We start from the raw sequence: 22,828 nt of genomic DNA, 5'->3' as shown, positions 1-22,828 counted from the left end.
AAATAACAACTCTTCCAGAAAAACTCCCTTAAGAAAAAGGCAAACCTCAGAACCTCCTGTTAAAAAATATCATTTATTTGTCAACTTGTTTTTCATAAGAATGACACATCCCAGATAACAATTGCATTAGTATTCTCCAATAAGGACATTATGATATATTGTATTTAGCAAATACATATCTTTCACATAATCTCTTTACTAATGCTGAGATAATCCTTGTCCATCATATCTCACACTTACAAAAAAAAAAGTATTTCAAAGTAAGGCAGGAATCAAGTACTATCCCTCTCATTTCTTTCATAGAAACTCCCACTTCTAAGTCTGCTATAAAATTACTTATAAGACCTCCCTTAAAACATACAGAGCAGATGGAATGGTGGTTTGTGGAAGTAAAAAACAGCATTCTCTGACTCCTTTCATCTGAATGCCTCCCCAATCACACCTTGTGGCAACTGGTAATTCTCATTCAAATGAAGAAATAAAAAGTTTTCTAGTATGTTTATTAATGCAATTAGTCTGTTTCATTTATGCCTTCATTTTTTGATTTTTGATAATGAAAATGTTCATATAGCACACCAAGTCAACAGAGCACAAAGAAAACTGGTAATATAAAGCTATAACTCCTATCCAATACTGAACAGAAGTTCTGGTCCTTTAGCTTCCTTAAATTCTAAGCATTTATCCTTTTCACTGATGCACATATGACTACTCACAAGTACATTCTAATGGTAGCTGAATACAAATCCCCTTTTGTTTATAGATTAACATTCCAAAACAAAAATTATTCCCTCTACTGCAGGAAGTAGGACCAGATGTAGCAGTCCTTTGATAAAGTAGAGTTTAAACCTGAAAAATGTAATGTTTATGAGGACAAATTATCAAGGTAATCAATATGTAAAACTAATTATACTTTCATTAGTCCACAACGGATCTGATTTTTTTCCTGTAATATCTTCAACTAAGATTCTTCTGCAACTTATAGATCACAAGACACAACAAAACAATTAAAATATTTTAAAAAGTATATTTTTAATTTTAAAGTGCTTCAGGAAAATGCTGAATATTGAAGTACTAAAAAGGTAAACTGGTAGTTTTTCAATATTCAAGTTGGAACCCTGGTCTCATTAGTGACTACAACTGAGCAAAGGTTTCACCATAGGGGAGATAAAAAAAAATCAGTAGCTGACATAAACAACCATTCTTTCCCCAAACCACCTACTTCTGTGAGATGTTTGGTACCTGCTTACTTGCATGGAAAATAAAAGAACTAAACCCCCACCTAAAGATCTAGGTTCTTAGGGTAACAAAACTATTTATGCCACAAGACACAGACTTCACAAACTTTGCAAATACTATCGGCTACAAACCAAACACAGTGATGAGGAGGTGCTACAGAAGTAGGCCAATGCTTTGCTATAATAAGTCAGCATAAGTTAAGCATTAGAAGTTTAATTCCAGGAAAAAAAAAAAACAAAAACAAAACAACAGTAAAGTGTGATATAGCAGAGCCAGCAGAAACCAGCTGTACAATAGAAGTACTAAACTGCTTGAAACAGTTTTTTTTATTGATAGCGTAACAGGGATGAAAAACAGAGCACAAACTTTACCTGCATGAAACTGCAAGAGACAAAACAAACCCCAGGAAATTCATACAGCTTACGCACATCAAACAGCAGGACAGAGGAAGATGGAATGAAAAAGGAAGATAACATTCTTTAATATTCAGGGAAATGAAACATTTCTATATAGGAAAGAAGCGAACTCCAACCTAAGAAGGGCATGACACCTAGCAGAGGCCAATACAGAGAATCCATGCTCTTTTGATAAAAAACTGCTCTGAGACTTCAGAAAAAATGAAGAGTCCACAGCAAACAAAGGTGTGCTATGATTGTAAGCTACAAACACTGGATTTTGGATGCATACAAGTCTTTATTAATAAACAGTGATAAAGACTGAAGTACCAAAATGCTGATGATGTTTCTGGAGACATTAGATCACCTTGAAGTCAGCGTTGATAAAATGCTGCGTTGATTTCTTTGGGAAAAACTATTAAGTGATGTGGAAGGACAATTCATACAAAATTTCTTCAGAAACAAGACATAACTTCAGGATGAACTCCAAATGACTTGACAGTTTTCATACTCTAATAAAAACAGGTTTGCACCTGCAGGTTCTAATTGCAACAGCAAATAACAGAAATGTGGCAGTCTACTAATACACATATTTGACAGCAAATAATATTGCAGCACAGTATCTAGAAGCACTTGCTCTCAAGTCTCTGTTGACTCACAGAACAGCAGCAGAATTAATGAAGTTTTTGGCTGCCCACCCGCTAACTGTATCTAATTACATTAGATGAAAATGCTGTGTGTCACTCTAAAGATCAAAACCTAGAATTTAAGATCTCCAAACAAATAGACTAGTGGGTTGTTCTAATCAGAATGTAGAATGAAGAATGTAATAAACCCTTTCATAAAAGTAGATCAAAGTTATTCAATCAGCTGCTACCCTGCTATTTTTGGGACTGACTATTGATGATTGCCAGTCAAGAACAGAGCCATCATAAAGCTATTTATGTAATTTAACTGTATATGCTTTTGATAATTTAAGATTCAAAAGAGGACGTAATGTATTTTTGTGTTAATGGGACTCTTTTGAATAACACTTCCTGTTAAAAAACCATTGCAATTAAAAGGAAAACAATCCTATAAAACCAGGTTGAAGAGTAAATGGACGAACTGTTAGAACAACTAAAACATTGCAAAGGCAACGAAGAAAGCAAATAATGAAAGCAAAAAGCAGGAAATTACCTATTTTAATATATTAATATGCACATAACTGTGTTTGATCTTTTTCTGTGTGAAAGTGAACTCTGAGATTTGGCACCCCCCAAGACCACACCAAAAAAGATGATTGGCAATTCCTACAGATGGCATCTTGTGAGTAAACAGTTTTCTTCAGTGTTACCCTGAGCATCTGCCACATCCCAATGGATGATGGGTTTCGTCCCTCAGCTTCTGAGAAAAGACAATAAATATGTAATTGAAGCTCAGAAACAGAGCTGCCTGAGAAAATTAGTTGTCATCTCACAAAGGTCTAGAAGGTGCACTGTTTTCCTTAAATATTCTTTATATCTTTGTGGGTTTTTTAGTGTAACATCATATTGGGAATTCAAATTTATAATTATTCTTTAGGCATGAAAAGAACAACTTTCCCACTTAATCCATCTACCAGGTAAGTTGGTAATGGCACTGTGTCTGGGTAAGTTAAAGATTGCTAAGTCAAAGTTTGCCAAGTGCCTTATTCAATTGGAATCTTCTAAAGTTTGCAAGTAAAAGTTCTTCTTGAACCTCCTGAGAATGCTGTTGTTGTTTCTCCCACACACCACCCAGAGTAAATCCAACTACCTTCCCCTAACCTGCCAAGCGGGGTAGGGCATTATGGCACTGTTACCCCATAAAAACCTAAGACCAGTAAAAATACATATTACATAAATTACAGAGTCCCCAAAAGCATCTTTCAGCAGTCTTTCAATAATTTCTGAATTCTTCCATTAATCTCTTCGATACATATAATGTACAGTATAAAACTAAATCAACCTCATATCAGACATGCAATTCTGTCATTTCAATTTTATACTTCAATGGCTGAAGACTGTGTACCTCTGAGCCACATTTAGGACATGTAAAATACATATCAAATAAAAAGTTACTTTTAATACAGTAGTAACAAAAAACATGTGGACAGCCTATGGTATGTGGCATGGTAGGCCATTCTCCACATAGTGAACATTCCCTGCAGTGAGCTGCTAATGTGTTTTCACTATTGGAAAGACCTGTGATAGGCAAACACCAAGAGGAAATTTTAAGTTTCAGTTTCTGTACATTAATGAGTGGTAGCAAATATATCAAAAAATCAGCAAAGCCATGCCATAAGAGTTCCCTGTTCATGTATTCAAATCCAATCTGACGAACATTTTGTGGCTTGCAAAAAACTGACCGAATTCCTAGAATGCGTTCTGTAAGTGTTGCGAATGTTCCTTTCCGAAGAAAAATCAGAAAATTTACAAGTCCACAAAGCTTAAGAAGTCCAGATCCAAAACCTATATAGCTCTTAATTTTACAGAAAGATTGCTGTTGACGATTGCTAAATAAATCGTAACATCTTTCTTCCAACCATCTTCCACCAACAGTGAAAATAAGATACCATAACTTCTGGTGTTTGCTCAGAGGTTGGTATTTCTCTGTCTGAGATAAGTTATTCTTGTACTGAATATTGAGAATAGCCTGCCCCACAGTTGCATTCTTGGAATAGATAGTGAATTTCCATAATATAAGACATAGAAATGCTTTTACTTCTGGTTCAAAATGAGCCAACACCCCTGGTTTAAATCCATGAAAACAGCTGGTAAACTGGGACCACACTAGTTGTTCCAGGGCTTTGTTTAGTTCAAGAGCATCAAGCTGACTTATTCTGAGCACAGGATTCACACTCTTTTCATTTCCAATGCTGGAGGCCATTTCTTCACAAATAAATTTTCTAGAAATAAAACACAAATAGATTTTAGTATAGTGGAGTATTCCCTATTTCTATTTTTGTTAAAAATAACAAACTTGTAATATACCAGCAGTAGACAAGAAACAACAAAGTTCTCAGAATGCTCTATAAATATGCTATTAATATGCCACAATTCCTTTCAGGAAGCTTTACACTGATATAAAATTACTACACATTTAAATTAGTTTAAAATCTTATTTTTAGAAGAAATTATGATTGACCATTTCTCACAAACGGTTAACATTTGATTATAAACAAGTGTTCAACATCATCTAGATATTCAGAAAAATCCAGAGATTTATATTTATATTCATATGAATAAATTTATATACACATTTTTAAAAATATTGCAGGACATAATTTTAATATTCAATTGAACCTTAAAACAGATCAGAAAGAAGAACTGCACCACTATATGGTGTTTGATGGAGAAATAGGGAAAATTAAATACTAACCAGAAAATCTGGAAAAGAACAGTGAGGCAGACCAAGTGTTGCCATATGAACACTTAAATTGCTACAGCTGAAAGCAAAACCATAGAAATACAGACAAATTTAGGAATTACATAAAGATATGGATGGAAATTAAGGTGGGAATTAATAAAATTTTCTTAATAAAGGCAGTGAGTTGTTTAGAGAAGAATCATACTAAATTTAAAAAATATTCAGCATCCAGATATAAATTATTATACAGAACTTCACTGACGTCTGCAGATATTTTGTAGACTGTTTTCGACAGGTGTGGGACTGTGCAACTTGTCGTATAACATTTCCAGGCAAGATGATCAATGTATAATAGCAACGTCAACAAATGCATACTCCTCTTGTTCAAGCATCATAGAAAAAAAAAGTTAAAATGGCTTCTTTTAGATGCTGGAGCATCTGGAAGTCTGGCTGAGAAATAAATGCAATAAATTGCCAAAGCAAAGTACAATGCAAAATTGTGGGGTAACCAATTTTTGCTTCCTTTTGTCAACAGTTTAAACCCCAAAGTGATTCAGAAGTATTTTCAGAAGTATTTTCAGTATTTTCAGCATTTTTCAGTATGCAACATATTTCACTTTCTAAACCAGATTCTTTGCAAGACAGATCTGTAAGGAGTCCACAGCCTTCTGGAGAAAGTATAGGAGGTAGTGCCTCGAATTCTTATTTGTAAGAGAAAAATAACCATACAAGATTATTGTGAGCAAAAGATGCTGTGGAGGCTCTTGGTTGCAATAGTTGCTAATGATGCCCACAATACTAAAAAAAAAAAAAAAAAAAAAAAATCCTTCAAACAAACAACCATATTTGCTGAAAAAGAATACCCAGGAAGTCTTAAAACACAATATAAAACACCATCTGTAGCTTTCCTTTCTGTAGCTTTTTTTTTCTGTTTTCCTTATTTATAACTATTTATCACTGCAAGGAAATATGACATTGTCCTTAGTGTAGGGTGTATAACTGTAGGTTCCAATTAACTAAGATTGCTACACAGGTAGAGCATAAAATAGCTCTACTCAGCTTTTTTAAACTCCTCCCTCCTTATCAACAGGCAAAACATGGCTGAAGGTGGTATAAGGCCACCTCCTCTGGGCAAGCAGCTATAGGGTTCATTGCATGAACCCACACCATCTGGAAAAACCAGGATACAAAGGCTATATACTCAAGCCTGTCTCCCTTACACTTATTCTTTTCTGTAGCAGAAACCAAAGCACAGGAAACATTTTCCAGTATGATCCAAGTAACTTCCCTCCTCTAATTTATGATCAAAGGGGTCAATTCAACCCCTACTGGATTTTGCTGCATCACTTCAAAAACTCCAGCATCAATGACCATCCACCTTCCTATTCCTCATCCTTTCATTCCACTATCATTTTAGGAACCAGAGCCTTTGATAACCACCTGCTCTAGAACCTGTCACTGGTTATTCACTCATCATCCCTAAAAGTCTAATGTCTTCTTCACTTTCTCTTCTACTCATTTCACTTTGTTCTACTTGTTTCAGTGTTCTATATAACTCCCAGCACATAAAACCTCCTCTAAAAATGCTACTTACTCAAAAGGGACATAATCTCAAACAACTTCCTTGATCTATCTTCTATTTTCCAACATCAGTGCAACCATCTTTTCCAACTGTTTTTCATTACTGCAGGTGCTATGAGCTACTATTGTAGATTTCTCATAAATAAGGTACACTAAATATTTACAGATTTTTTTCTCCCATTATAGCTATATTATCTAAAGAAACCTGAGCAAGTGAAGAATGGGTCATCAGGAATTTTCTGAAGGCAAACGAAAATGTGTCAAATCCACAGGATTATGATGGATCATGAAATACACATAGGCTGGGAGCCTGTATGAACCTGCTTCGAAGAAGAGGATGTGGGGACAGGCAGCACGCTGAACACAAGCCAGCAGCACATCCTTGCAGCACATTAGAATCTGTATAGCCAGCAGACTGAAAAATGAGCTTATTACCCTCCACTTGGCATTGGTGAATCTACACCTGGAATACTAAGTCCAGTTTAGCCTCTTTTCTATGAATAGTACAAAAGAAATGTCAACAAACTGAAAAGAGTCCTGTAACTAATACCATCAGGGAACCCCTGGTCCTGATATATGAGAAAAGTTCCAAGGAACTCAGATGGTTCAACCTGGAGGATAAGTCAGCTAAGAAGTGGTCTGTGAATAATCTACTTCCTGAGGGTTGCAGAGAATATTAAAGCCAAAGTTTTCTGTGAGATGCAATGAAATAAAGAAGCAACTGTGTATTAAGTCACTACATGACAAATTCCAATTGGAAGCAAGGAAGTTGGAACATTCTATCTACCAAGACTGAAATTTCCATCCCCAGAAATTCTTGAAATTTGACCAAATGATGCCTGAATCTACCTGTTTTAGCAATTAATTTATTCCCAATTTTCACAGGAGAGTAGACTAAAATCTTCTCTCAGACTTGGAGCTTGACCTTCCCATTGCCTCATTGCAGAATCTAATTGATTTTTTTTTTTTCATGTCCGTCATCCTACACAGAACTGTATTTGAAGGAAATAATTTCATTGAATCCGTCAGAGTGCACTGGAACTTTGTATACAGAAAATGGAGACCACTTTTGAGACAACATGCCCAAGCAGCACAACTACTGTTCGTTAACCGTGAAATTTTGCCAAATCCAACAAGTCTTCTTTTTAAAAAAATAAGAATCAACACCACATATACTGTTTAATAGTGTCATGTTTAATGTCTCTTCCTGAACTACCAGCTATCAAATTGATTGAACTTTTAGACATGTTTATGCAGACTATATGGAAAAGGAGGAATGAATACCAAACAACACGAAGGAAGTAGTAAAGACTGGTACTTGTAAAGTTCTCCCTTTATACTGTCAGAGATACTGCATAGAAAAAATAAAAGAATTGCCTGCCAGAATAAAACCAAACAATCAAAAACCCCTAAAATGTTCCTTTCTTAAATAGCCTGTATTTTGTTTGTTTTGTCTTTTTTAACCAAACAAATAAACAATCCCAATTGCACAGTACAAAAAAAAATTACTGTGTATCACTAGGGAAAAAGGAATTTCTTCTGGTATATATTAGTGCTGATATTGAGGATTGTAGAAATTATGAATGAATATATTTTATCTGGAAACATGTTATTGACATGACTATCAATAGTAATGTGAGTATTGTCAACAGCCTGTCAATATTAATGCAATTATAATTAAGGGGATAACATGGATTTTAGCTATAATACCAAGTAACATCTCCTGCATTGCTGCTATCAATATAAGCAGTATTATTGACCTGTTCTGGGACTATCAGTAGGAGATGTATTACCATCAGGCACATTTGTCAATGCATTCTGCCCACAAAAATTCTACATTTAAATTTACAGGTCTGTAAACTTTGCCTGAAGAAATATACAAATCCAGGAAACCTCTTGGGTGCCATTTTTTCCACAGGACTTTTCTACTGTGGATGAGTAATCAAGGGGTTTCTATCTCAGAGCTACTGCAATTGCATTCCCTGCTTTTCTAGCATAATCATTATAGATGACAAACAGACATATATGCAGAAGCCTTAAAATAATTTTAAGTATGATCTGTCAAATCACTTTTTGAGAAGCAAAATAAAAACATATTTATTAAATTAAAAACCAAAATTTGTTCCTAATGGTTGGCAGCCAGTCACTAGTAGTGTCCCCCAGGGACCAGTCCTGTTTAATATCATCACTGATGATTTGGATGAGGGGTTGAGTCCACCATCAGTGAATTTGCAGACGACACCAAGCTGGGACCATGTGTCGATCTGCTGGATGGTAGGAGAGCTCTGCAAACGGACCTGGACAGGCTGGATAGATGGGCCAAGTCCGACAACATGAAGTTTAACAAGTCCAAGTGCTGAGTCCTGCTCTTTGGTCACAACAATCCCCTGCAGCACTACAGACTGAGGACAGAGTGGCTGGACAGCGTCCAGGCTGGAGGTGCTGGTCGACAGCCAACTGAACATGAGCCAGCAGCGTGCCCAGGCGGCCAGGAAGGCCAAGAGCATCCTAGCCTGTAGCATGGCCAGCAGGAGCAGGGAGGTCATCCTTCCCCTGTACTCAACACTGGTGAGGCCGCACCCTGAGTGCTGTGTCCAGCTCTGGGTCCCTCAGTTTGGGAAGGACGCTGAGACTCTTGAGTGTGTCCAGAGGAGGGTAACGAGGATGGTGAGGGGCTTGGAACACAAGCCCTGTGAGGAAAGACTGAGGGAGCTGGGGTTGTTTAACCTGAAGAAAATGAGGCTCAGGGAGACCTTATCACTCTCTACAACTGCCTGAAAGGTGGCTGTAGCCAGGCTGGGGTTAGTCTCCTCTCCCAGACAACCAGTGACAGAATGAGAGGACACAGTCTTAAGATGTGCCAGAGGAAGTTTAGGTTAGACATCAGGAAAAAAATCTTCACTGAAAGAGAGACTGGGTATCATCTGCCCAGGGAGGTAGTGGAGTCACTGTCCCTAGAGGTGTTTAATAAAAGACTGGACATGATACTCAGTGCCATGGTTTACCTGATGAGGAGGTGTTAGGTCATAGGTTCAATTCAATGCTCAAAGATCTTTTCCAACCTAGTTAATTCTGTGAACTTAAAATTACATTTAGGATGCATAAGTAGCACATCCACTAACTTCACTGAGCTTGTGATTTAATTCTTTTACACAATCTCTTCTGTGTAGACAAAACATGTAGTCTAATACTGTATTTACAAAGAGATGGAACGGACTACATGAGACCATCAAATCCTAACGCAGCACGAACACAGGCTCAAGAATATATTGATATGCGTCTACCAAGAAAGCAAATTCCATAGTTTTTCTAAGTAGTCTGTTCCAGTGTTTTATGGCCCTAATAATTACAAAGACTCTTTTTCTCATATTCAGTATAAAGCATGTTTAGTAAAAATCCGGACAGTTTTCATTCCATAGTAGAAATCAAGAACAACAAAAAAGAATTTCCATTTTGCTGCACCTTCTCAAGAGCAAAAAGAAGCAGGGCATGTGAGAGGACCAATTACCTACACAAAATTTGCCAAACTAGATAATATCTGCTTTCCTATAACATGCCTGGTATGATCCTCTAGAAAAAAAAATCCAAACCAAAAACCCAAGTAAAATCCACAACAAAACAACAACTTTACTTTTCCCCAGCAGGAATTCACCTTGAGATCTACTATACTTCATATCTTTTTTCTCTAATTTTTCTATCTGAATAATTATTTCTTGTTTTGAATTCATGTATTTTGAGTTTTTCATGTTAAATGCCAGCATTGTTTTTCATCTTGTTGATTTTACACTTTCAAACCTCATCAAGTGTATATTGGATTCAGATCTCATGTTTAAAACGAAGGAAAACAGAAAACCCTAAACTCTCAACCTCTCTCCAGCTTGCACCATCAGTAACTTTTCTAAGTATGCGTTCTCTTCCATCATCCAACTCACTAATGCCTTTTCATCTTGACAGGGGGCTATAGATAATTACTCTGTAAAGGCAATCTTGCAACTTGATACTGATAACATCAACATCTAATGGAGACAATATTGATATTATGTTTCCCTAGTTTGCTCATGTAGGGAAAAAGACTTTATTAAAATAAAGCTGCATTCTACCTAAAGTTTTCCTCTTACTAGACTTGTTATTCTTGTTTAGAAGAGAAAAATATTGAAGTTTCTTACAAACAGGTCTCACCAAACCATACTGGATTTTTTACCATTTCTCTTCTACACACTGATAGATACAAATTAATTGCTAAACTATTTACTCCTGAACCTTTATTTGGAATCAAAACTGACAGTTTCAATAATTCTCTTACCAGAAGAATAAAGAGGCACGAAACCAGATACACACAAACCCATTCTGCTGGCTATTTCCACCCTCTGGGATATTAAATAAATAAATAAAATCAGCAGTGCCTAATTCCTCAATCATTCTAGGTTGGATTTTATTAGGATTTGCCATTTGAGCACATCTATATTTAGATTCCTTAGGCTATTCTTTCTGTGCTTTGATTCCACTTTTATTTCCTGTCTAAGATTAATTTTATGAAAGTAGCAGGTCACAATATATCTCTTTTACAAAGTATGAAGGGAAGAATCAGTCTTTGAAAGTCTGTTCCTTGTTCTCCTTTCTTATTTAATAACAGATCTAGGTAATGGACTTAGCCATTCGTGCCTCCTCTTACTCAGAGTTTTGGACCCTTTCATTGATTCTTTTCTTGTGCTTTGTAAATTGAAACTGATTTTGTTCTTCAGAGTCATCAATTTTATTCTTGCATTCCTATGCTATTCCTTTATATTCATCGCTAATCATGTTGTATTACTTCTGCCTGGACAACTCGTTTAATTTCCAGGCCATGGAAGAATTCCTGATATAAAGACTCTCTTAACATTCACTATTACTATTTTATTTTATTATTATAAACTATCTCAACACAAAGAAACAACAGGGCATACATTAAAGGTAGCAATTTTTCAGCCTTTTCAACAGACTACACTCTGCCAAGTCCAGCTTTGAGATCAATGGTCCAAGCATGGGGGAGCAGGATGTATAGTGGGCATGCTAGAAATCATCTCCTCTCTGGAAGCAACACTAACATAGAGCCCCTTTTTCCTTCAGGAGCTACAATACATTTGGTATTGTGCATTGCCATATTGGGTGTGTGTGAGAGCAGGAAAGCAAGCCATAGCCTTGGTTTACTATCCCTCCTTTGATGTTCATAAAGTTAGGGTATCAACAGATAGCAATGGAAACTACCTTTCCACCCATCACAAGAATGCTGAGATTTTTTTAAATGTGGAATGCTCTACTTTTTTCTTTGTGAAAATTTATCATTTAACTCTTCTTTCTGGGTACTCTCAATAGCAGAGGGTATTTTAGATGTCAATTTAAAATCAATAAATTTTAAAGATGAGAAATCAAATGATACATATTCAGTTAACTTTAAAATCTTCCTTTACACCAACTCTCATAACACAGAACATGGACCCCAGCTGCTCAAAGCCTCATGTCTCACCATTAATTCTCATCTCTTTCTTGCTTATCAAGTGCAGAGAGAAATATCCTCAGATCAAAGTCTAATTGGGAGCCCCAACTGTGTTGTCTCTTAATCACTGTAAAATTAACTTATCACTATATCATTACCTCAAATAACCTTAAAAAAGATTAATTTTGTATTACTGTCTGGATTCCTATATAATTCAGACAAATACCTATCATTTTCTAAAGAACATAAATTGATTCTTTAACTGTTTGGAATAACTACTAATACTATTTGAAAAGTCAGTAACACACTGTAATCACAGAAACTATTCTTTATTTCTTATATTCCTGGGAGAAGGACTATTTCTCAAAATAGACAAATTCAAAGAAAACACTGAATTACTGTATAACAAATCCCATAGATAAAATTAAGAATTTTATTATGGAGGTTAAGTGAGCAACTAGTAAATAATCCCAGAAGCCTAAATGCCACAGTTACATTTAAGGTCCCAAGACCAAGCACAAGACAAAGAAACATTCAAATCACAGGTTGCTTTTCCAATTTTAACTCAGTAAACTTAGATTTCATAAAATGAGATACAAGAGATTAGCCACTGCTGAATGCCTGGAGACAGCAAGGAAACATTAATGATAGCTCACTGATTTATCTTCCATAAACTACCTACCAGAATCAAAATATTGGGGCTTCAAGTTACAAAATCAGAACTAGCTCAGAAAAGCCAGAATTGATACAACAGTAATGAAGAGCAGCAGGAAAGTGCTGCACTGTTAGAAGCTGTAAATCAGTAATTTCTGACAGCATTTGATGGAAACTGAAAATCCCACATCAGTGTAACACATCCTCACGATGAATGCGAGCAACCAAGACTATTACTGGCCATCCTTAAGATATTCTGAATGCTAAAAGCTTCTACTGACTTCAGAGAAATTTGTCATCAGCCAGCACTCTTAAAAGACAGATTATAAGATCCAAAAAAACAGATCTGATAATTACCCCATAACTAATATTTAAAATACTACCTTTTAAAATTTGTGATGCTCAATTCGAAGTTATAAAATCTCAAAGTACATTTGTATTCCTCATAGCATAGAAGTCAGAGACAGCATCATTCTACCAACTTTTTTGATAAGCCCCAATTTTCATTTATTGGAATAAACAGGAAGATAAACACATAACAAACTAATGTTCCATAACTATTATTCTTAATCCCATATCCTTTTTCTCTTCCTCCCTCATCTTATTTCCTCTTTTGTCATCCTGCTCCTTAGTATATCAAATTACAAATTCATCTCTAACGGGACATGTCAGTCTCACTTATAAATTCTCATCCTCTGTTACACTAAATGAAATCTAGCTATCCTTCCTTTTAAAGCAATCAGTGATAAAAACCTGTAAGTGTAAAGCTGCATTGTAACTTGAAGGCTTCCAAAAAACATGGTTAAAAATCCCTTGATCTAGATGCTGAGCAAAATATGTGTCTCGTACACAACAGACTTTTTTCTTTGGAATCAGGTAATGGCAGTTATTTGGAGAAGTGCCTTACCTTTACAGTTGATGAACTAAAATGAGAGATTTGATTAAAGTAGTTGAACAGAGTGGCAACTGTGATGGTTAGCTGGGAAGAAAGAGCCCTTTGTAAGGAAGGGGCAACATCTCTGACTAAACCAGTATCAGGAGATGCAAAAGCTAAGCAAAGTTAAGAATTCAGTTAATAATGTAGGTCTCACCTGCTGAGGTGATCAAGAGATGACTGAGAGACTCTTGTATTTGAAGACATTTTGAGTGTGATAAGGATATGAGGTTCTGGTAAAAGGATAGCTAAGTAATATTGCAATGCATGTGCAGCAAGGAAAGAATGCACGGCCTAGTAAATGTGCGATCTTTTATGTAAAGCAGGTGAAATGTCACCTGGTGGCAGAGGCATGCAGCTCCATTTCAGAATGGTCCAGTCAATGACAGAACATGAATGCACAGTTGTGAGCACACTGAGGGCAGTTATAGCCATAACTCTTCCAGTGAGGACAGTTATAGCCATAACTCTTCCTTTGCTGGTTACTGTTGCTTTTCTGAAAAGTTGGTCTTATACCTCATGATATATATAACATCTGCATTTCATTGTTGTAAGGGCACTGTATCTCACATCCCCTTATTTGTCAAGCACAGTGTCAATCCCAATTTTATGCATTTTTTCCATGCCCCTCCTTACATTTCTTCCATTCAAAACTACCTAAAAAACAAACAAAAAGTAATCTAACCTACATTCTCATTTCACAGCTCTGTGTCTCTGTTCTGCTCCAACCTGTCTGATTCATATGAATGGATCACCAGGTAAGTACGGAGATGCCAGGATGAAGATTGAGAAGATACACAGAGGGATTCAGAAGCAACACCTGCTCTATACACTGATACAATTTACCACAGATGACAGAACCCATGCATTAAACACTTTGCACTTATCATTTATGAAACACAGTCACTGCCCAGATTTTATTCGAACTTTCTTCTTTTTCACATAAATATGCATACCAACTGCAAAGTCAAAAATATTCAGCAATATGCAAGTGTAACAATGCTGATGCAAGTACAGCACTGCAGGAACGTAAGGTCCTTTAACCATTTATTAGAAATACTTATTACATAAGAATGGTAAACGCTGTCCTAAATGCCTAAGTCATAATTAACTCCTGTCAACATCTTTACCAAAAGGAGGACTATGTAAAAGCAGTGTTGTTACAGACTGCATATATTTATGATTTGCTAGAACCAATAAAGTCCTGCATCAATAAAAAGACAAGCCTGTTCACACTATGTTTTAAGTTTTGGCTTTGTATTATATGACATAACTTATGAGTAATTTGATCTAATTATAATCAAAAACTCTCAACTGGTGCAAGGATAAAGAGCAGTACCTGACATAAATGTCTCATTTTTCAGGCTTGTGTTCTTTAAAAACCTAAGCTAATGTAATTTTTGACAGCTACAGTCACTGTCTCCTATTTTCCTACTACTGTCTATTCTGTCCTTATCTTACAGATTACCTAGCACTAGCACTCATTTAAACTTAAATTTAATAATTTTTGCATGTTGAAATGGCAAAAGCCCAACCTATTTAAACTTATATTTTTCTGCAGATTTAGTACACAAACAGGTCACCACAGAATCAGGTAATATACACGTAGTACCAGTAAAAAGAACAACAGGGTCAGGAAAACCAGGTAACTGTGAAACCAGATGCCTTTGAATCTCAGCATCATACTCTTACATCCACCATCAGTCAACAGCAAGACAGAAACTCAAGCCTTTTGTTTGACTTGAAGAACTGTTCTTTCTGTCTTCAATCTCAACGTGCTGAATGTGCAAGCAAAACACCACAATACTGCAAATACAAATAATGAAACTTTTAGCTGTCTTTCAAAAATGAAAAGAAAAAATTATTTGTACAAATCCACTGTAGGATTCATGTAGACTTGCAAGTGAGAGGCTACTCTGTTTAAATAAGTAACACTATGCAATTCCTCGCTACTTTCAGCTTTTCTGGTATGATTGTACCTTGAAACGTCTGGCATACACAATGGACTACTAGGGGTGCTAGGAAAATTTGATGTGCTCAGTGTCCCCAGTCCTTGACGATTTTATTACTTGGTAATTATGGGAATTTTAAGCACACAAGGGAAGACTGATATACTTCCACCACACTTCTCTTCAATCCTGTAACTTCATTAGCATTTTAGAATCAACTGAACGATTGCATACATGTATTACAAGTAACAGTTTAGAAGAGGAATAATAATTTCCTTGCTAGGCAGCATCAGATGTATGCTGTTACAGCTTCTGAAATCCCTCTGCAATTCCAATTTGTATTTCCCTTCAAGATTTAGTTATGCCCCACAGTGTCATGGCATTATTTTAATTTCCCTTTCAGGAAAAGTTTTTCCTCCTTACCAAACCCCTCTTGTGACTTTTTTTTCTGCTTCTCTGACTACAGAATTAATATTACTTTTGAATACTATTATTTTAATGTGTTTTTTCAAGTCTTCTTAGAACTTAAATTTTGATTAACTTCTTTCTTTTCTAACTCTACTCACAATATTAGCAAAAATCAAGACAGGAGATAAGGACTGTCAAAGACAAGATTTTTAGGGACATTGTTCCCAGGCAGCTACTAATACAAACACAATGAATATTAACAGCATTCAATTCAACTTCCTCCTGAAGGCAAAAAACCCTCAAGTCCTCCCTTGCAGGAGAAGGAAAAAGTGCCCAGACCCAGTCAGAATCAACCTTGAATCAAGAGTTGCACCACTGTTGAAATTCCTCTTCCTTTCTATATTGTGTATGCCCTCTTTTTCCTCTACCTCAAAGTTCTTTATTTCTCTCATATTTCCCCCTTACTCTGAAAAATCTGAATTTAGTTTCCTTTTCAAAAGAGCATGAAATAAACTCAAACTTCTGAAGTTCTTGTATTTCACCTCCAAACCAAAAACCCCCTGCCCCCATCTCTGACAGGCATGTTACAAAGACAGCATCCTTTCCTGAAGATTTTTGTAAAGTTTAGACATGAACAGATGATGCTTGCAGATATGTCAGCTGTATGGCTACAGGAACAGCAAATCTTGAAGAAGCTACAGAACAGAGAGCCTGCTACCTTCTCCGTGCATATACAGCACAACCTGACGATGAGCCTGCATCTTTTTAGCACAACACATTGGCCATTTTAATTTTTTTTTATTTGCTGCTTTTAACTTTACAGGGAGTGCTGTACAGCAGGCAATGTTGAAAGCACGCCTATTAGTTAAAATGAGAGGAACAGAAAGGGTGTGACTCTCTTCAGTTGTCTAAGTGAAAAAGTATGTATGCTAATAGCTGTCAAAAGGAAAAAAGCCCAACCCTATCTCTAAAAAAAAAACAGACCAAGAAAACCCAATAAAAACCTCAAAACAGCATAAGCAGCCTGCTTGAAAACACCACACTGAAGTAAACTTCAGCAGTCCAAAAGAGGTAGCAAGTTGTAGCAGCTGTCTTCAATAACTGCAGCAGCAATACAGTGAGTGAGTCCACTTCTATTTCAAGTCAGTGAGTCCACTTCCATTTCAAGTCCTAAACAACTTACTATCATTTAGGTTGAAAATTTTAATTCACTTTCTGGATGCTCTGAAAAAATTGCATGAATTCTGATGTTTTTCCTAAATAGCTAACATTTGGGAACCAGACCTAGCTAGGGAGAAATTTACATTACGGTATTTCACCGAAAGACTGATTTTAATTGACAAAATTATCATCCTCTAACTGCAGATCGCATCATCCAGATCATTAATGGAGATGTTAAACAGGGCTGAACACAGTATTGACCCCTGGGGTACAACAGCAGTTACCAGCTTCCAACTCGACTTCACACTACTGATTGCCATTCCCTGTGGTCCATCTGTTCAGCACATTTTATGCTGACCTGACTATTTGCTCACCCAGTCCGTACTGCAGCAGCTTCTCCAAGAGGATGATGCCACAAGAGACTGCTGAACAACTTAGTGATGCAAGTACCTACTCTCCTCCCCTTGTTTACCATGCCAGTCATTTCATTGTAGAGAATTATCAGGTTGGTTAAGAATGGCTTTGCCTTGGTGAATCTATGCTGACTACTCCTGATCATTTTCTTTAATGTGTCTTAGAAGGGTTTCCAGGATTAGCTGCTCCATCACCTTCCATCCTTCTGGGGGATCAAGGTAAAGCTGATCAGGTGTAGTTCCCTGAGTTCTTCTTCCTGCCCTTTTGAAAACAGAAGAAACATTGACTTTCCTCCAGTCTACAGGCACTTCTCCCAGTTCCTCAATCTCCCAGTCCGACGACTATTGAGACTATCCTCACAATGATATCAGCCAGCTCCCTCAGCACTCATGAGTTCATTCCCAGAGCGTTATCTATGTGCTCTTTACTTAAATATTCTCTGACCTAAACCTCTTCCAAATGTACCTCTTCCCTGCTGCAGACTCTTCCCTGTGTTCTACAGCTCCTGAAGGTCTTTGCTAATAGAGATGGAAGCAAAGGCAGCCTGCATAACCATAGCCTTTTCCACATTCCCTGCTCATTCAACTATGAGACCACATTTTCCCTAGTATTCCTCCTCCTACTGGTGTATTTAAAGATGCAATTCTTGTTGTCTTTGACATCCCCACCAGATTCAACTCCAGGTAGAGTCTGACTTTCTTAATCACATCCATGCATGTGCACACACTGTCTCTATATTGCTTCCAGGTTATCCGTTCCTGCTTCTGCACTTTTACTTTTAATGTCTGACTTTTGTAATGAGCTCCTTGTTCACCAATGCACAGCTGCTGGCATTTTAGCCTGACTTCATAACTGTTGGGATGGACTGATCCTCAGCTCTGAGGAGGTGATCCTTGAGTATCAACCAGCTGTGCTGCATCCCTCCAGGGCCTGACCCTGGGGGACTCTTCCAAGTAGATCCCTGAAGAGGCCAAAGCATGCTTTCCTAAATTCCAGGGCAATGATCTTACTTTCTTATACTTAAACCAGGCTCTCAGAGAAAGCCAACACTAATGTCACTAACCGACCAAATAAGCAATAGATTACATTAGTTTCTGTCAGAGACCATATAGCTTAAAGAAAATATTGCTAAACTGGCACAAATACAGTGAACTTCTTTATTGAAAAAGTTATTACCTAGAGAGTCTTAAAAAAAGCCCTCTCTGCCCAAAAATCATTAAATACCTAAAAGATTTAAGAAATAAGGTATCAAAAAAGTAATATAACATATCTTATTCTTCAGTTAGACTGACATTAACATAGAATGAATTTATTAGTAGTATATGAAGAACAGTTCTTATTAAATACAGTGCTATCTTTTAATTCAAATGTTTATTCACATTTCTTATTATTATCTTAATTATTATTATTGGAGCACACCATGCTTACAAGCTAATTCAATGAAATTGTATTTATGTCTTAAGCTTATCAGTTAGTGTTAGCTGGACCCAATTTATTTGTTTCTTTACATCTTCTTGATTGTTGTTTTCACTGATTAAATGTAGAAATTCCAAGTGCAACAACAGTACTGTGGAATTTTTGAAAGTTTTGCAAGAGCAGGCCATTATAACCAACAGAGAAATAAAACACATGGGTAACAAGGTACTTAAATTATAGTCTCAAATTTTTGACTGATTTTGTCTACTGTTTAATTTACTACTAATTTTCCTTCAAGAAGCTGTCCATCTCTTCCCTTCTTTGTCCCCCCTTCCCTTCTCTCTGAACCTAATGGCTTTGAAACTACTTTCATAAGTTTAAAAAAGTAAGAAAAGACATTCCCACTATCTCACATTTTGAACATGCAATTAAACATTTAGGGTTTTTTTTTTTTTCCCTGAAAGACCATGTCCTTCGTTACTACATCCAGCTATATGTTAATACTGGATTCAGATATCACTCCCTACACTTGGACAATTTATATATTGAAGAGCCATATATTTTACACCATATTGTTGGTATTGATACTATGTAGCCATAAACCTGTTTCCTTCCTTCCCAAATATTCTCTCGGTAGCAGTTTTTAGCCATTTTCAAGACTGTCACCTCAAAAGACTATAAACAGAAAAGGTAAAATGTCTTTCTTGACTTACACTACAGCATTTGATGTCAATGAACAAATTAAGGTCCTTGAATTAGTAATAGTGCAAAAAAACATCAGAGAATAAAAATTACCTTTCATACTCTACTCTATGAAGGGTTCAATCGAGTCCTTATATATTAATAATAACTGTTTAAAAGTTTTAGTTTAATTTAATTTGGTCCATTACAGGAATATTTACTTCCTACATGTCCTGGATCATCTTAAGTATCAAAACCTTTCTGTGAGTCACTACAGTATTTAATGAAATTAAACCTAAAGTCTTCACCTACAGCCGTGGGTGAATAATAAAATAATCTAATAGGAGACAAATAAACAATTTTCTCCCAAATCTAAACACCCTCCTTGCACAGAACAGACATATATCTAGCCTAGTCCCTAATGCTCTAAGAACATGGATTGAGCCATGCCATTCTAGCTACTTGGGAGCCCTTTAGTAAGTGGGTAGATGCATAATACATCTGAAGGCCCATTATCTAAAAAAAAAAAATTTGTAAAAAATAAATTCAGAACATGGTATTTTATATATCTGTACTACTATACTAGGAGTTCTAAGATTAGCTATGAGATACGTAAGCATGAGGTGATTCAAATACATGTAAGTTTGCTACTATTACTTCACAGTTTTCAAAATTCCTAAGAAAACTAAAAGATATTTTGACATTCATGCAGAAAGATATCTAATTTTAGTTATTTACTTAATTAAAGCAACATTAATGGGAAGTGATTTTTTTCATTTGCTGAAAGGATGTTCTTGACAAATAAAAACCTGCAATTTTGGACAAAGATAAGCCTAGGAGATGAAACTATGTAAAAATAGAGGCAAAATGCTAAGCAGAGTTATTTCAGTTGCCTGGGCCCCAGATTAATGCAATTTCACAATACTCTGTACTCAATAGCACACATCCTCAATTCCTACTTTAAAAACTGCAAATTTACATACATAACACTGAGGTTTTAAAATGTCGATATACACACAAACTCTCATTACATAAAAAGGCCCAAACACTCCACCTTTTTTAGACTCTCCCCAAAAATTCCAGACTAGTAGGCAAGAAAGTGGGTGCAATACAAGATCCTTGCAAAACCTTCACAGATAACAGCTTTAAACATATTCCATTTTCTAATTCACAGACTCAATCAAAAACTTTATGATATGGAGAACAGTACAATCATCATGATAATCAAAAGAGTAAATCTCAGAATCCTAGTATCATTAAGATTGGAATAGACCTTTAAGATCATCAGGTTCAACCATCAATGCAGCACTAACTCCAAAAAAAGTATTCTTACTAACATCTAATGCTAGAGGCACTAGCAACCAAAGTAGATGCTTCAATACTGACATGATCATCTATTTCTGTACCAATTTCCAGAAGAATTAAAATAAAAGGGTCAAATCCCTTCAGTACTCTTGATTAAGTGCCCTACTGGTTCATTCAATTTCCACTAAAAATTAAAAAGGAAAAAAAAAAAGCTCTTTTAATGAGTTAATTTATACATTTTATAGATGTGAATTTAACCCCATAGCAAGTAATGGAAATTGATTACTTCGTGCAGTATAAACAAACACTGAAAAAAAACCCCCGAAAACATTAATTTTCCCTCCCTTTAATAGCTTATTTAGTACTCTAATTAAAGTACCAGCAATGACACTTTCAGTTGTTTTACTACTAATCACTTCATTAGATAAACTAGTCATGATGGGCAACCAAGAACTGAAGAACAAGTGCTGTGGTTTCCAGTATGGACTAGGTCATAAGCAGAGTTTGTCTGTTTGTCAAAACACACTGACCATTCAGAATAAATCCACATTTGTTTTGTGGTGAACTAATAATTTGTTACTTACAGGCTGCACAAAACTGGATTAACAGAAAGTGGAAAGTTGCCACCCTCATTTTTAGATTTCTTTCCCACCTATAGTAGGCAGTCAGAGGAATGACCCTCGAAGATTATAAATGTTTCAGTCTCTCAGCTGATATCACAATTCAGAAGATAATACCCCTCTGACAGGATATTATGCCCTTTCATCTCTGCAGAGGTCGTCACCAGGCTCTGTCCTCTCTTACCACACGCCTGGCCCTAGCCGGAAAGCTCCCCGCCTCTTCACGCTGCGGCACCAGAAGGCTGAATGCCAGCGGGACCCACGGAACGGGGGTGACCGGGGAGTGCAGGAGGCCAAGCACAAGTTTTTATAAGCAGGCCCTGCATGAGCGCCGGGGCCTGAGGTAAGGGACTGCCCCGGCCTGCCGGGCCGCGGGAGGTGCCTGGATGGGCTCCGCCGCAGGCCACGGTCCCTGCGGCGGCTCCCGCCCACCGCAGCCGCTCCGTCTCGTCCTGCCCCGCGTCCCGACTGACCTGCGCCGCTGCCGGGCCCAGCTATGCGCGACTCCGCGGGTGCGCCGGGCTCAGCCTCGAGCCTCCCAGCGAAGCTCTCCGCGGACGGAGCCGCCTCGGGCGCTCTCCCCTCAGCCGCCCCGGCCCGCGGGCACCGTCCCGCCAGCCGGCTCACAGCGGCAGCTGCCCAGAGCGGCGGCCGCACGGATGGCAGCGCCCGGCGCGGCTGCGCAGGAAGCGCTCCGGGAGACCGGGACGGCGCGCGGGAAGGGCTCCCGGCACGGCGGCCGCGCCAGGGCGGGCCGCGCGCTGTTTGACTGACAGCCCGAGCAGCGAATCAGCCGCCGGGGTGAGGAGCAGCAGCCAATGGTGTTCCCGGGCCGCGGGGCCCGGCGGGACCCGGGCCGCCGTGCCGCCGTGCCGCCGTTTGCGGCTCGGCCGGCGCCTGCAGCGGGGTTCGCTCGGGGGCCGCTCGTGTGGCAGTGAAGAGACTCCTGGCCTGGGGTGGCGTGGCCACCGAGCAGCTTGGAGTCGAGGGCAGTCTGGGGTGGAGTCCATGGGGAGGCGGGAGGCCTGCGGAGTGTTTGCGGGCAGGATTCACAGGCGTGTGAGAGGAGAAACAAGCGGAGCGGGGAAGGAAGGCGGCAGCAGCCTGACAGCACTGCAGGCCGTGGTTCTCCAGCAGTTGCGCTGGTCCGTACGTGGTTGCTCGGTTAGTTCCTGGCATCGGTGTCAGGTCTTCTTACGGGCTCAAAAATGTTTCAGACGATTCAAAAGCTA

The 22,828-nt window shown here is 37.8% G+C and overlaps 1 protein-coding gene across 3 annotated transcripts; it reads right to left on the bottom strand.

The window, feature by feature from the left end:
* Positions 1-54: 54 nt before the first annotated feature.
* PEX2 (peroxisomal biogenesis factor 2) lies at positions 55-22,195 on the bottom strand. Of its 3 annotated transcripts, none has more exons than XM_068186337.1 (2): positions 22,070-22,195; positions 55-4,539 (listed from the first exon to the last, which is right to left on the bottom strand). In XM_068186337.1, exon 2 carries the CDS (start codon positions 4,518-4,520, stop codon positions 3,606-3,608), a length of 915 nt encoding a protein of 304 aa, XP_068042438.1. In that variant the 5' UTR covers positions 4,521-4,539; positions 22,070-22,195; the 3' UTR covers positions 55-3,605. The 3 variants fall into 3 exon arrangements, with proteins under 3 accessions (XP_068042438.1, XP_068042446.1, XP_068042454.1); XM_068186345.1 differs by lacking the exon at positions 22,070-22,195 and adding an exon at positions 21,561-21,783; XM_068186353.1 differs by lacking the exon at positions 22,070-22,195 and adding an exon at positions 7,431-7,729.
* Positions 22,196-22,828: the final 633 nt, after the last annotated feature.

Source organism: Anomalospiza imberbis, chromosome 1 (genome assembly GCF_031753505.1).
Source record: "Anomalospiza imberbis isolate Cuckoo-Finch-1a 21T00152 chromosome 1, ASM3175350v1, whole genome shotgun sequence".
NCBI classification, from domain to species: Eukaryota; Metazoa; Chordata; class Aves; order Passeriformes; family Viduidae; genus Anomalospiza; species Anomalospiza imberbis.
This window is presented reverse-complemented; position numbering and strand designations above follow the sequence as displayed.